The 16255-nt window shown below is 38.8% G+C and overlaps 1 protein-coding gene across 1 annotated transcript in view; it reads right to left on the bottom strand.

Annotated features, from left to right (window-relative positions):
• Window positions 1-4495: 4495 nt before the first annotated feature.
• Window positions 4496-16255, bottom strand: part of PPA1 (inorganic pyrophosphatase 1) — a 36869-nt gene continuing 25109 nt past the window's right edge. The window contains exons 7-11 of the mRNA XM_007167737.2: window positions 11824-11951; window positions 11464-11549; window positions 6596-6665; window positions 5431-5473; window positions 4496-4845 (exon numbers count right to left, since the gene is read on the bottom strand). Of these exons, the coding sequence (XP_007167799.1) occupies window positions 4814-4845; window positions 5431-5473; window positions 6596-6665; window positions 11464-11549; window positions 11824-11951 (359 nt within the window). The 3' untranslated portion in view covers window positions 4496-4813. The remainder of the gene's footprint in view (window positions 4846-5430; window positions 5474-6595; window positions 6666-11463; window positions 11550-11823; window positions 11952-16255) is intronic.

Here is a 16255-nt window from a genome sequence, read left to right as displayed (position 1 = left end):
ATAGGAGCTTACAAAGTGGAAGGAAACTCCATGGGCCTGACTTCTTCCGCACGTAACTCATTCCCACTCCCTGAGATAACCATTGTTGGCTGTGGTTTATTTTTGTTTGTTTGTCCCCAGAAATTGTCTATACCCATACAAGCATATCCATTAATGTGTCTCTTTCCCCACAGTGCTCCCTTTGTAAAAACACAAATAGGATCATAGGATAGAGCAGGGATTGGCAAATGGTTTTGGTAAAGGGTCAAATAGTAAATATTTTTGACTTTGCAGGTCATGTGGTCTCTATCCCAACTACTAAATTCTCTCTTCATTGTAGCTGGAAGGCAGTCAGAGCAATTCATAAATGAAAGGGTGTGACTGTGTTCCAATAAAGTGTTTTTACCAAACCTCTGGCAGGCTGGATTTGGCCCACAGGTCATAGCTGGCAGCTATAGAGTACTACAACTTTTTCTCTTTTCACTTAGGTATTTTGAACATCTTTTCCATATCAGCCCATGCAGTGACTTCATTGACTGCTACATGTACGAATATTTAGCCATTCCTCAACTGGACTGCTAGATATTTTTCCAGGTTTTGCCATACTTAACAAAGCTGCCATAGGCTGTGTGCCCGGTTGACTATTCTTAGTCAACTAGAATGAATTCTTAGAGCAGAATTGCTGACTCAAAGTATAAAGACAAATTTAAAATTTTGATAGAGATTGCCAAATTGCTCTCAGGCTTTTTTAAAAATTCAGATTGCCACATACCCTTGTGGTGTTCATTGCTTAATCTTATTTCTGGTGAATATTTTCTGTTAATTTAAAGGTTTTGTAATAACTAAGGGAAAGATCCCAAAAAGAGACAGAGGGAGCAATAAACTCTGTGGCAATCGACTCGAGTTAGTAACTCTTCAATAAATACTTGCCATCATGAAGCAATTCGCACAGCATTCTTGTCAGTGTAAAGGCAAATTCCCTTTGGCCTAGACTCCCAGAAAGCAGTAAGGGCAGCTGTTCTAAATGTAAAGAACATTCTGTGCAAAAGCACAATATAAGCTGTTGCGTAGCAAATATGCTGATTAGATTGGACATAATTGCCATTAGAGCTGCACCACCTGGGCTCAGGGATGGTGAAAATGAATTTTGAATTTCTAATTGGAGTTCTCATTCAGACCCTTTATACAACTGGGCCAACGCTTCAGATTCCCTTACCTGAAAATCTGCATTGATCATGCAGTGTTGCTGAGATTACATTTAAAAATTTTTTTTAATTTAATTTTTATTTTATATTGGAGTGTAGTTGATTTACAATGTTGTGTTAGTTTCAGGTGTACAGCAAAGTGATTCAGTTATACATATACATATATCCATTCTTTTTCAGATTATTTTCCCATATAGGTTATTACAGAATACTGAGTAGAGTTTCCTGTGCTGTACAGTAGGTTGTTGTTGATTATCTGTTTTATATATAATAGTGTGTATATGTTAATCCCAAACCCCTAATTTATCCCTCCCCTCCACCTTTCCCCTTTGGTAACCATAAGTTTGTTTTCCAAGTCTGTGAGTCTGTTTCTGTTTTGTAAATAAGTTCATTTGTATCATTTTTTTAGATTCCACATATAAGTGATAACATATGATGTTTGTCTTTCTCTGTCTGACTTACTTCACTTAGTATGATAATCTTTAGGTCCATCCATGTTGCTGCAAATGGCATTATTTCATTGTTTTTTTTTTTATGGCTAAGTATATTCCATTGTATAAATGTACCACATCTTCTTTAGCCATTCCTCTGTCAATGGACATTTAGGTTGCTTCCATATCTTGGCTATTGTAAATAGTGCTGCAGTGAACACTGGGGTGCATGTATCTTTTTTTTTTTATAGGAAGAACCATTGTGTCGTATACTTTATTTTATTTTTCAATTTATTTTATTTTTTAAAATCTTTGGCTGCGTTGGGTCTTCATTGCTGCGCACGGGCTTTCTCTAGCTGTGGCGAGCGGGGGCTACTCTTTGTTGCAGTGAGTGGGCTTCTTGTTGTGGAGCACAGGCTCTAGGCGCGTGGGCTTCAGTAGTCGCAGCACATGCGCTCAGTAGTTGTGGCTCGCAGGCTCTAGAGCGCAGGCTCAGTAGTTGTGGTGCATGGGCTCAGTTGCTCCGTGGCATGTGGGATCTTCCTGGACCAGGGCTCGAACCCGTGTCCCCTGCATTTGCAGGCGGATCCTTAACCACTGCACTACCAGGGAAGCCCTGACTGATGTTCGTATTTTTTTCTTTTTGGCCGTGCCACACAACCTGTGGTTCCCGGACTAGGGATTGAATCCGGGCCCACGGCAGTGAAAGCACAGTCCTAACCACTGGACCCCAGGGAATTCTTTCCCCTGATGTCCTTATAAGGGGAAATTTGGAAACAAGCACACAGGGAGAACACCCTGTGTACATTAGGGTTATGCTGCCACAAGCCAGGAACTATCAAAAGCAGGGAGAGGCCTGGAACAGATCCTTCCCAATAGCCTTCAGAGGGAGCATGGGCCTGCTGATACCTGGATCTCGGACTTCTAGCTTCCAGAACAGTGAGGCAATACATTTCTCTTGTTTAGCCCATCCAGTTTGTGGTACTTGGTTATGGTAGCCTAGCAAGTGAATACAAGAGTATTTCACATTCCTTACCTGAACAGAGGAGCGGAAGCTTTCTACAGAGGATCTCACACAGGAGAACTATTGCTGACATTTCTTCTGACTAGTGTTCTATCCCCTTTCCTTTCCATAAATTTGGGCGGATGATTCCTACTTATTGGACCGATACTTGTGAAGTCCCCCACTTTGTATAGTCTTTCATTAGAAAACATATTTCTTTTTTTTAAAAATTTATTTATTTTTATTTGTGGCTGCGTGTGTCTTCGTTGCTGCGCGCAGGCTTTCTCTAGTTGTGGCGAGCGGGGGCTACTCTTTGTTGCGGTGCACAGGTTTCTCATTGTGGTGCCTTCTCTTGTTGCGGAGCACGGGCTCTAGGCACGTGGGCTTCAGTAGTTGTGGTGCATGGGCTGAGTAGTTGAGGTGCACGGGCTCAGTAACTGTGGCTCGCGGGCTCTAGAGCGCAGGCTCAGTAGTTGTGGCGCACGGGCTTAGTTGCTCCGCGGCATGTGGGATCTTCCCGGACCAGGGTTCGAACCCGTGTCCCCTGCATTGGCAGGTGGCTTCTTAACCACTGCGCCACCAGGGAAGTCCCTAGAAAACATATTTCTTATCCTAACAAATCACTTCAGAAATCACATATTACAATGACTGAGGCAGCATTTAAAAACAGATCTTATAAAAGGAATAAGAGAAATATTACTACAGTCTGAATGCTGATGTTTCTGGTGCTGGACCAGACAAGAAGGCATAGACCTGTTTTTCTCTACTTCTCCTGCTAAGCACAGCTATAAACCCTGGAGATGACAAGACACAACCAAGAACTCTGAAAGGTGCTAAGAAGGTGAGCTGGTTTGGGCCCCCAGGACCAGAGAACAGCAGTGACAGGGCACATGCATCCTACCACCACCAGGAGGAGGAGCAGAGTCCTTCCCAACCCCTAACCTAGCAACAGAAGGCAGTCCAGATAGGCTCATTCCTCCACCTCCCCCATAGGGAATGGGGGTCCCTCTGGTGGGCATGACACTACCTGGCAAGGGGGCTCACTGGGAGCCCAGGCAGAAATAAACAACCAGGGAGGCACTCTCCTTCCCCACAAGGCCTGAGACTCCCCTTTTCCACCAAGAGTTACCTAGGTAGGCGGGTGAGCTGAGCCTGAGGGAGAAATCCAGCTATAATGGGTAGACCAGTTCAGGAAGCTTCTTTATCCCTGTAGCCTAAGACTCTCCTCCTCCACCAAGAGATACTCAGCCCCCCTCAGGCAGCACCAGCAGGAACCAACAGAAGCCCCAGTGGCACCAGATAAACCAAGCTGACCAAAATAACACTGCAAAGCTGCTGAAAATTAAACTGCCATTGAAACCACAGTCCACAAAAGCAGGCCAAGACCCATGTGCTAACCCTAAATAGAGTGATGCCTGGTAAAAGATTTAAATGGATCCTAGTGTCTCCTAACATAACAGACAAAATGTCTAGGATATTATTAACAATCACCCATCATACCAACAACCAAGAAAATCACAACTTGATTGAGAAAACACAGTCAGTGGATGCCAACGCTGACCTGAGATTATAGAGCTAAATAAGTAGACGGGCTAGGATTAAAAACTCAGGTCTGCACAGCTCCAAAGCCACGAATTTAATCACAAAACTATCTTGGCTGATGGCTCACAATGGGATGATAGGAATTAGGTAAGAGTATAGTATCAAGACTGCTGTAAATATAAGGGATTTCATTTTCAGGTGCCTACAAATAAAGTCAGTTTTAGTCTAATAAATAAAAGTGAATTATAAGATCATTCACAGAAAACAAATACCAAACAGCACCCAAGCCTGCTTGGTAGTGTTAGGCTTCAGATTAAAATAAAAATATCATAAACCAAGTTTCAACAAAATAATTTTATTTCCTAACACATGGCAAACATATACATCCAATACGTATTTATCTTGGACATTTATTCACAGATGACTTCCAAACTACAACTGTCTTGATATTTAAGCAGGAACTAAAAGTTATCTTAGTTGATATGAAAGATGCTTTTAGATGGATAACAGTATGGATATATTGGATTGGTCACAGCAGAATTTGATTGATTAGTTCTATAAATTTAAAGCTTGGAAAAGTTACTACTTTTGCATCTAATGCTTTCAGACGAAAAGGATGCAGCAATATCAGCTTGTATTCCAGAGAAATTTCCTTAGTTTTTCTGGTGATGGAACCATTTATCCACTGTAGTCAGAGAAAAGAAAAAATTAGAATCCCTGTTAGGAATCAAAATTACACCCAACATATAACAATGAATAATATATTTGCTTTAAGGTATCCTCCTATGGATTACATTAAAACAAACCTACATACATACAAAGCTTCACTACACAAAACCAGGTAATTTCCCAGTGTTTTCTTTTGGGCTTCTTTACTCTTGATGCTGATCCTATGGACATGCAATTCTCACCAGAGGAACCTTACAGAGAATTCTAACATCTAAAGGTGGAAAGAACTGTTTCCTGGGTGAAGCAGCCTGGGGCCAGATGGGGACGAAGAGCCCAGCCTGCTCCAACCTCCACAAGGCATCTACCAGGAGCTCTGAGAACAGTGGGTCATGGTCATGCTGTCACATGGGTGGCACTAAAGGTGGTATGTACAGCCATCTTTCTTCCCACATGTGCTACAGAACTCTAAAAATGCTTCTTCTCCCCGTCCTTCTCTTTCTCTGTATGTATGTGGTATGTAAGAGGTATCTATAGATATAGATGTAATTTTCCCACACATATGCATAATGTTTAATGTAATTTTACTAGATATAGATCTTACCATCTGTTGGTATTGTGCAGGCAGATTCACATGGTGGTGGTAACTAAAATAAAATGTTAAAATGTATTAGTCTAATCCCAGAAAAAGAATAAGCTAAGAAAGTATACTGATACAAAAATTAAAAGGAATCTAAACAGAAGACAAGTATCCCAATTTTTAGGTTCTAAAAATAATTTACAATAGATAGTAACAATGCAAAACTTGCTCTGCTGCTAAGAAATGCTAACAAATTCAAACCTCTTAGCTTTTAATGACATACAGGAGAATAAATAATAAAAATAAATTTGTTACAGCAGAAACTAACACAACATTGTAAAGCAACTATACTCCAATAAAAAAAAACTGCTTTTGAAATAAAGAATTAAAAAACCAACATATGTATATATAAAGGTTTTATATATACACACATATATATAAAATGTAGGCAGAATGTTCTCATTGAAAAGTTATGATTGTTAACTAATGGCTTTTCCCTTCCAATTTATCTTATTCATCTCAACTTTGTCAAAATTCATATATAAATAAAAATAAATGTAAATGTATTGGCTTCATCATTAAATTGTCCTTTTCCCTTGTATTACCCTGTTTACAAGGCTGTAAAGTCAGACCTCATTTTCTTTTGTTTTCCTTATTTAATATTGTAAATGAGAATAATTTTAGACAATCTTCAGTCTTTAGGTTAATACAAATCAGATCATTAAAAATAATACAAAAACAAAATTATTTCTTTGATGGACAGTTTACTTCCTCACATGAAATTCTCCTCTAAGACTATAAACCACTCCTGCAATGGCACCTGAAATTTGGTAACTTTCTCATTCCTTGCTATGACCAAGTCAAATAAGTTCCCATTGGTACTTCTGTGAAAAATGGCTTATGATAAGTACCCAGGCACTTGGGTTACTTAGAACATTCTGGAGTCATTTTGATTTTTACAAATTGTCCTACTTTATTATCTGCCCAGTATAGTGTTGGCTAGGACCCTCCTCAGGTTTCCCCTCAGTCAAATGTCTACTTGTATTTATGGTTTGTAATTTCAAGATCTCACATTGTAATATGTGTATAGGACATCCTCAAATATTTATTGAAGGTACTTTCCCTCCCCATTCAACACCATATTTTTTGGCCACCAGGCGTGTTCTTTTTCAAGGAAACCTTTACTTACAGCCTCCACAATGGCTTTGGCGGCATCAGGATCACACTGGAAGGGGCTCTCAAACACTGTGGTATTCATGCTGTTGAACAAAGGAAAGTTGTCATGAGTCACAGTAACAAAAACTTCTCTCTTATTAAAACTCTCTCTTGTTAAAAATAACAAGTTGAAGGTGGTAGGCCAGATGAGATTCAAGTCTGGCTTAGTTGAAAGCTTTCTCACCTATATTAAATATTCTAATTATTTAATATACAGCTATTCTTGTGGTCAATTTTACTCAAATCCCTTAACAAGTTCAGATTTTAAAGTATGTGATTGAATGCAGTGTAATTCTCAATGAAAGAGCTAAGATGCAAATGAAAATGACAAACATATCTTTCCTAATTAGATAAAATGAAAAAAACAAAAAACAAAAAATCCAGTTTCTGTTAGTGTTGACATCTGAGATAGACACTCCTGGCAGGAGTAACACCTGGTTCAATATTCCTGAAAAATAATCTGGTAAAATGTGTCCACAACAAAATAATAAAAGAAAAAGTAAGAGAAAAATATAAAAAAACAAACAAAAAAATGTGTCTAAAACCTTTTAAAAAGCACATACTCTTTGACAGATAAATTCCACATCTCGGAACTCAGAGATTTAAACTATGATGTACAAAGATGTTCAACATACACGATTTCACTCTTGGTAAGAGTGGAAACTTGGAAGTAACCAAAATGTCCAACAACAGGGATGACTAAAAATGATTTATTCATGAGATGGAATATTACACTGATGGAATGTTATATAGTATAAAAGTATTATATTCTTAATGACATGAGAAATGCTTATAGTGTTAACTTTTTTAAACCATAAAACAAATTGTATATACAATATGATCCTAATTATTTTTGAAAATAGTATACTTGTACACAAAGGACTGTAAAAAGAAAAAACTAAATGTTAATAAGAGTATCTATTACTCTTATTAACTGTGATTAATAAGAAAAACTGTGATTAAAATGATTTTTTAAAAACATTTTTGGTTAACTATAGTTCAAAATTTCCTATGTATTAAATTATTGTGTATTATTATAACATGGGTATGAACAGAAATATTCTATTAAAATGAAAAAGAAATATCTTCAGTTACCTGCCACTTAACATGCATTAAGCCCATTTCCATAGAAATAATAGGACACCACAAAATAGAGAAGTTATTAAAAGCAAAGTCTCATGATTGTACATTTTCACACAAATGTGTAAGTGTGCTCAGTTTTTCTTATGTTTGTGGAGAGACAATGTTTGCATTTTACAGGACATTATCCTGACTTACAGAACAGAAGATTCCTGAGAATTATTTTTACATTAGGATTTTCTCATAATCAGAAAAAAATCTTACTACCCAGATAAACTGACATTTATAAAAAAAAAGTAATACACATATGTAGTTAGAAAATTCAGAAAGTCACAAATTGAAAGCCTCTCTCCCTCCCATCTCCAAATGGTTGTCTCCAAAGGCAATCATTATCTATAGTTCGTTTCCCTCCAGAAAAAAAAATTTAAATATAAACAGATGCTGGGGTGTGTGTGTGTATCTCACCTTGCATAAATGGGATCATACTAGATATACTACTATGGACTTTGCTTTTCTCACTTAATATATTTTGGTCGTCTTTCCTTATCAACATATAGAGAATTTTTTTTTTTACTGTGACATATACTGTTCTATTATATGGATATGCTTAACCATTTACATTTTGGTTGTTTCTAACTTTTTGCTATTATAAATGACACTGCAATGAACATCCTTATACATAAATCTTTTGGGACTATATCTATAGAATACATTCCTAGTAGTGGTTCTACAAAGAAATACATGCATTTAAAATTTTGGGCTGAATATTGTCAAATTGCCCTTCACAAAGGTTGTACCCATTTAAACTCTCACCAACCATGTACATAGATAGATAGATAGATAGATAGATAGATAGATAGATAGATAGATAGATAGATAGAGATAGAGATATTCTTGCCATCCCGGCTATCATTTAATTTTTAAAAATTTTGCAAATCTACTGGGGGATAACACTATCTTTCTGAGCTGCATTTTAAATTATAAAATGAGGACTTCCCTGGTGGCGCAGTGGTTAAGAATCCGCCTGCCAATGCAGCGGACAGAGGTTCAATCTCTGGTCTGGGAAGATCCCACATGCCGCGGAGCAACTAAGTCCATGCACCACAACTACTGAGCCTGCACTCTAGAGCCCACGTGCTGCACCTACTGAGCCCGCGTGCTGCAACTACTGAAGCCCACATGCCTAGAGCCCATGCTCTGCAACAAGAGAAGCCACCGCAATGAGAAGCCTGTGCACCGCAACGAACAGTAGCCCCCGCTCGCCACAACTAGAGAAAGCCTGCGCGCAGCAATGAAGACCCAACACAGCCAAAAAAAAAAAAAAAAGAATAAACTAATTCCACTACTAATGAAATAAACAAATCTTGAAAGATTTTATTTTAAAAAATTACATAAAATAACACCACAAATAAATCTTTCTTTTATGGATTTTGAGTTTGTCTTCTGTTTGGAAAGTTCTTCCCTACTACAAGCTAATGAATAAATTCACCTATACTTTTTCTAGAATTTTCTCACATTACAATTTATCTGTCTGGAATTAAATGCTGATGTAAGACTAGGGTTACAAACCCTAGTTTGCAGCCAGCACCCAGTTAACATGTGGATATAAAGTAGTTGGAGGTAAGAACACTGGTGCTGGGTTGCTTGCACAGGGCCCTCGTGGAGCACCGGCCCGGTTACAGCACCTTTCCAAAATGAAACGGCCACAGCCATGAGGGTGGTTGCCAGTGTGTATATCTGGCATAAGGCATGTAAGGAGCAAGAGAGAGATCTAGTCTTATTTTCTTCCTAAACAGGCAGTTGGTCCAAACACTCATTTAAAATACCTTCTTTATTATAAATTGAATTCCCATACATCTTTAGATCTACTTTAGGTCTATCAAACTCTAACAGAACTGAATAATTTGACTTTCTTCTTCAGTACCAAATTCTTAGTAAAACAATACTACTAAACAGTACCAAAATAATTAACACTCTTCCTCACCACAACTACCCTTACTTTTTTCAGAATTTCCCTCGTTATTCTGAGATGCAGATTTTTTCTAGATGAAACTGAATGTTATTCATGAATATATATTATACCTTTCTATTTAACATCTTTTATATTTCTCAATAGAGTCTTAAACTTTTCTTCTGGGACCTTCAGTTTTCTTATTTATACTGTGTTTTTTGTTTTTGTTTTTTAAATTAATTAATTAATTTTTGGCTGTGTTGGGTCTTCGTTTCTGTGCGAGGGCTTTCTCTAGTTGTGGCAAGCGGGGGCCACTCTTCATCGCGGTGCGCGGGCCTCTCACTATCGCGGCCTCTCTTGTTGCAGAGCACAGGTTCCAGACACGCAGGCTCAGTAGTTGTGGCTCACGGGCCTAGTTGCTCCGAGGCATGTAGGATCTTCCCAGACCAGGGCTCGAACCCGTGTCCCCTGCATTAGCAGGCAGATTCTCAACCACTGCGCCACCAGGGAAGCCCCTGTGTTTTGTTTTTAAATACTATTCTACATGAGATCTTTTCCTCCATTATAGTTTCTGTTACACTTCATATAGAAAGCTAGCAATGTACATATATACTCATTTTGTAATCATTCACCTTGCTGAATTCTTTTTTCTAGGGTTTTCTGGGTACACAATCATATCATCTGCAACAATTTGCTTCCCCTTTTCTAATATTCCTGCATCTTCTTTCTCTTATTTACCTCATCAACTAGTATTTCCAGAACAACACTAGTTAAGTGGTAATGGTGGGCATTCTCTTATAATCTTTAAAAGAGGAAGTACTGTACTAAAAATGATCTGGGGCCAGACAGACTTGGATGCGAGTCCTAACTCCAAAACGCTTACTGTGGTATGACTTTGGTTAAGTTTAATCTCCCTGCATCTGTGTTGCAGGCTTGGCAAATATTAACTGCTCAATCATATTAGCTATTATTATTAGTAGTAGTTAATTCAGTGTGCATAGTAGATCCTGGTTTAGTTGTAATGAACCTTACGTGTTCACATCAGAGAATACCAACCCTTGAACTCAACCTGATTATACCCATCCCATTCTGAGCACCCTGATGCTAGGCAGGTTTTCCCAGTTAGCCTTACAAAGCTCTGATCTCACTGTGCCCTTTATAGTTTTAGTTTGTACTTATTCAGAGAGTATCTTGTGGCATTTTTCAGTTGTTTATATAGTTACCTTCTGTAAAGAAAAAAAATGTTGCCTGCCATTCCAGTTCTACAAGGATCAAGCCATTAGCCACTACAGTCACCCACGGACAGTGAGCCCTGAGGAGAATTCAGGATGGAGAAAACCAGGAAACATTTGGGTATATTGGCCCCTAGATAGTTAACATGCATTTCTAAGAAAAAATTTCACATGACCCCAGATTCTTGCCTCTTCCCATACATAGAAAAACACTAAAATCATTAACTTGAGAGGTCTCTTCTTTATGAATAGCAGTAATCTTTTTATGCTTGACTACATGTTTTCCCAGCAAAAAAGTTCATATATATCTTGGCTCCTCCCTTATCTCTCCGGAGCAGTTCCTCAGAGCTATCTGAGAGGCTGTCTTCCAGGCTATAGTCCTCGAATAAAACTTAACTCACAACCTTCCCGTTGTGTGGTTTTTCTTTCAGTCTACACTTCCTACTGACTTAAGCACTGACAAAACCAGTCTCTTTCCCTAAGTGAATGGAACGGTGGAGTATGTTAAGGTAATTAAAACCTCTGGAGTAAGCTAGTCTGCTTTGTGTGTTAAACATGCAGAAAAGAGTTAATGCTTACCAACTGATTCCTTTTCCATCAGTTTTCTTAGTCACTAATGCTCTCCAATAGTCATGAGTGCTTTTAATAATATCAATTGCAAAGTCCTATAATTTGAAGAGATATACGTTAGAATAATAGAAACGTGTTCTTTTCTTATTCTCAATATTTTCCCAAGCCTGATAACTTTGTCTCTTTTGAATCACTTCTTTGTATCAAAAATGGAAGAAAACATTTAAATGAATAAATCAACATCAGGCCTGTGGTGTGTCTTTAGACATCTGTTTTACGATCATATTGTCTTTAGATGGTAACAATATGGTTAAATTATAAGTCTCAATACAAATAGGCCTAAAGCTACAGTTCTGAGTGACACATTACCTTATCTTTAAATTCTGCGTTGAAAGCAAACTGGTTCTCAGGTTTTCCATCAGGAACCTTGTACCTTCTAAACCAGTCCACAGTAGCTTCCAGGTAGCCAGGTTTCAGCCGCTTGACATCATTAATATCTAAGAAGAGAATAAGATTCTCTTCTCAGATTGCAAGATGTGTATGTAATTATTTATGCATTCAATAAAAATATCAAGTGCTTACTTTGAAAGAGCTACGGGATGGATTATCAAAAACTTTCAAGACAATGTTAGAGCTAACACCTTGTTAAGAAGAGAACACATACACACATTAAAAGGAAATCGGTGGCGCAGTGGTTGAGAATCTGCCTGCCAATGCAGGGGACACGGGTTCGAGCCCTGGTCTGGGAAGATCCCACATGCCGCGGAGCAACTAGGCCCGTGAGCCACAACTACTGAGCCTGCGCGTCTGGAGCCTGTGCTCCGCAACAAGAGAGGCCGCGATAGTGAGAGGCCCGCGCATCGCGATGAAGAGTGGCCCCCGCTTGCCGCAACTGGAGAAAGCCCTCGCACAAAAACGAAGACCCAACACAGCCATAAATAAATAAATAAATAAATTTAAAATTAAAAAAAAAAAAAAAAAGGAAATCATCAGGGCTTCCGTGGTGGCGCAGTGGTTAAGAATCCGCCTGCCAATGCAGCGGACACGGGTTTGAGCCCTGATCTGGGAAGATCCCACATGTCGCAGAGCAACTAAGCCCATGCACCACAACTACTGAGCCTGCACCCTAGAGCCCTTGAGCCACAACTACTGAGCCCTTGCACCACAACTACTGAAGCCTGCACGCCTAGAGCCCATGCTCCACAACAAGAGTAGCCACCACAGTAAGAAGCCTGGGCACTGCAGCGAAGAGTAGCCCCCATTCGCCTCAACTAGAGAAAGCCCGCGAAGCAACTAAGACCCAACGCAGCCAAAAATAAATTAAATAAATAAATAAATAAATAAAAGGAAATCATCTAGTGTCTTAAAATAGCTCTGACATTAAGTATATTAAGAGAACAATCAGTACCATAGTGACTCCTATTAGATAAGAGAAGGGAGAAATAACTGGCAGCTACATAATGAGAATAGTTTGGCAGGTGTACATAATTTCTAAGAGACGGACAGAAGATACCAAAAGACAGGTTGAGGCTGTATTCGAGGATCACACCCAAATTACATACAAAAAGACAAGAAAAATGCATTACACATATTCATTGATAGGTTACATATTAAATGTGAATAGGCTTTTCTAACTCTACAGTATAGGCATTCAGTATCACAATACTTTAGTTCTGGCCAACAAAAAAAAGTGTCCTGTGTAAAAAAACTTTTAAAAGTTTCTGTACAGCCATTAACAGTGCCTAGCCTCAATGTCATCAAACTCAAGTTTAAATAACTAAACTGCTTCTCCATGCAAACAAATATTAGATACATGTGCAAAAAAAAAAAATCCATCAGGAAAATTGTAATTGGAAGGAGGGATACATTCAACAACAGCTTATTTATATTTCTATAAAATAACTTTGCTTAAGCCCAGTTTATAATCTACATAGTTAAAGAATACCATGCATTTTATTATCAGGGTACCACTAAAAGTATGGAAAGGTTACAAAGTGAACTGGGAAATGTTTAAACACTGATAAATTTCAAGGAACTTAGAATTCATATAAAACGTATCACCTGATACAGAAATAGTTTGAAAATCCAGAAATCCAAAATACAAGTGTAGGGTATCTTCCAACAAATTTTCCATCCAGTTCTATTCCTTAGGAATACCAACTGGGTGTCCGACAATTCAATTCAATAATGACACTATCTAACTGGAGTTAGCATCAGGTCCCACAGTCAGAACGTTCAGTTCCACAAGACTGATCCCACTTCAGACGCTGGTCGCAAGTCCCTGGCCACCCACACTTCTGACCAACAGCTATAAATCAGAGTTTCCTACAACTCTCTCCTCAGGTTTGATAATTTGCTAGAAAGACTCACAAAGCTCAAGAAAACACTGTGCTATGTTTACTGGTTTAGTATAAAGGATACAACTCAGGAACAGTCCAATGGAGGAGATGCATAGGGCACGGTATGCGGGGTGCATAGTTTCCATGCCCTCTGGTGGGGAGGCGTGCCACCCTCCCAGCAATTCAGTGTGTTCACCAACTTACAAGTGCTCTACATCTCGTGACTCCAGACTTTTTATGGAGCCTCCCCTCCCGATCCCAGAGGTCAGTGGTTGGGGCTGGAGGTTCCCACTCTCTAATCATTCAGTTTTTCTATTGACTGAACTGGTCTGAGGCTAGCTAGGGGCCCCACCGTAAGTCACCTTATTAGCATAAACTCAGGGGTGATGAAAGGGGCTCATCATGAATAAAAAAGACACTCGGCACTCAGGAAAGTCCAAGTGTTTTAGGAGTTCCTTGCCAGGAGCTGGAGAAAAAGATCAAACATATTTTTGTATTATATTGCAGCAAGGAAAAATATAAGAGTTGATTAACTCACTGACTGTGAACCAGGTACTGAAAGGTATGCTGGATCCTGACTAGGGAACCGTGAACACCAGACCCAGAGGAAAAAAGTAGGAAAAAAGAACTCAGTCAATTTTTGTTCCTCCAGTTGTACATTATACACATACAGACAAAGCCAGTGGTCTGCAGAGCTCCCTGAACTGCCTCCTGATGCCACATCAAGATCCTACCAAAGACATGGACTTCCCTGGCAGTCCAGTGGTTAGGACTCTGCTTTCATTGCCAAGGGCCCGGGTTCACTCCCTGGTCAGGGAACTAAGATCCCACAAACCACATGGCAAAAAAACCCACAAAAAACAACCCCAGGATTAAAATATAAAAATAGCCCCCCCAAAAGTCATTGAATTTCAGAATAAAATAAATTAAAAAAAAAAAAAAGATCCTACCAAAGACAGCACCAATTCTGTGCTGTTCCCTGGGTTCAGCCTCTAACCAGCCCGCAACCATGAGCATAAAATGCTCAATTTCCTGATGCCCACAACTGAGGCAGAAGGGTTACTGGCCATCGTGGGCCCACAATAACAAAGGGGATCAACATGGCCAACTTGGTTGCTTTACCGGGTAGGCCATCCTCTTCCATGGCTCTGTGTGTATCCCTCCCAAAGCTGTGGCTTGTCAAGAGTTCTACTCTTAGTTAGTTCTACCTAATACTCTTCCACTTATAACTGATGACGGACATTGCCTTAGGTTGACATTTAAGGAAAGCTGCATACTGCTTGCATCATGGGGCCAGCCCCCCAGAGAAAATTTTAGGGTCCTAATAACCTCTACTGCAGGGAAATGACACCCAGAAAATTGTGCAGATGTAATGATGGCGTGGCTTCATTAACTGTGGCCAAAGCATGCTATTTAGCATGTGCACTCTTGTGTAAATAGCACATGTGAAAATGGACACACATTCCTACATTTAGAATCAGAGGTAAATGTAGGAATGCATTCTCATTGTACAAAATTTAGTCAATACAGAAGTATCTGAAACAAAAAGTCAGACTCTTTTCATCTTTCTTCCCATTGTACTATTAAAGGTTGGTGTTGAGTCCTTTTAAAATGAGTTTACATATAAATTTGCATATATTTAAATATACATGAGATCGTACTCTGTAAAACAGCAGAAAGAAATAATGTAAGAGCTATATTTATAAAATTCTTAGAAGGAAACGTAACTAAATCTTTGTGACCTTGGATTAGGCAATGGTTTCTTAGATAATGATAGCAAAAGCACAAGCAATAAAAAAATAGACTACATCAAAACGAAAAACTTGAGTGCTTCAAAGGATACCATTAAGAAAATGAAAGGACAAATCCACAAAATGGAAGAAACTACAGACAAATCATATATCTGATAAAGGTTTAGTATCCAAAACATATAAGTACTCTTATAACTCAAAAATAAAAAGACACACCCGACTAGAAGGGTTATAATTTAAGAAGATAAATAACAACTAGTGCTGGCAAAGAAGTAGAAAAACTGGACCCTTATGCACTGCTGGCAGGACTGTAAGATGGTGCCGCCGCTTTGGAAAAAAGTTTGGCAGTTCCTCAAGAGGCTAAACATAAGAGTTTCCATATGACTCAGGAACTCCACTCCTAGGTATATACACCCAAGAGGATTAAAAACACACGTCCACACAAAAGCTTGTACAGGAATGTTCATAGCAGCTGCATTATTCCTAACAGCCAAAAACAATCCAAATGTCCATCAACAGATGAATGGATAAACAAAATGTGATATATATCTATATAATAGAATATAACTCAGCCATTAAAAAAATGAGTACTGATACATGCTACAACATGGATGAACCTAGAAAACCTTATGCTAAGTAAAAGAAACCTGATACAAAAAGACCACATATTTTACAATTCCATGTATATGAAATATCCAGAATAGGCAAATT

The sequence above is a fragment of the Balaenoptera acutorostrata genome, chromosome 16, assembly GCF_949987535.1.
Source record: "Balaenoptera acutorostrata chromosome 16, mBalAcu1.1, whole genome shotgun sequence".
Lineage (NCBI taxonomy): Eukaryota > Metazoa > Chordata > Mammalia > Artiodactyla > Balaenopteridae > Balaenoptera > Balaenoptera acutorostrata.
Note: the sequence above shows the minus strand (reverse complement) of the source record. Positions and strands in the feature narration are given on the sequence as shown.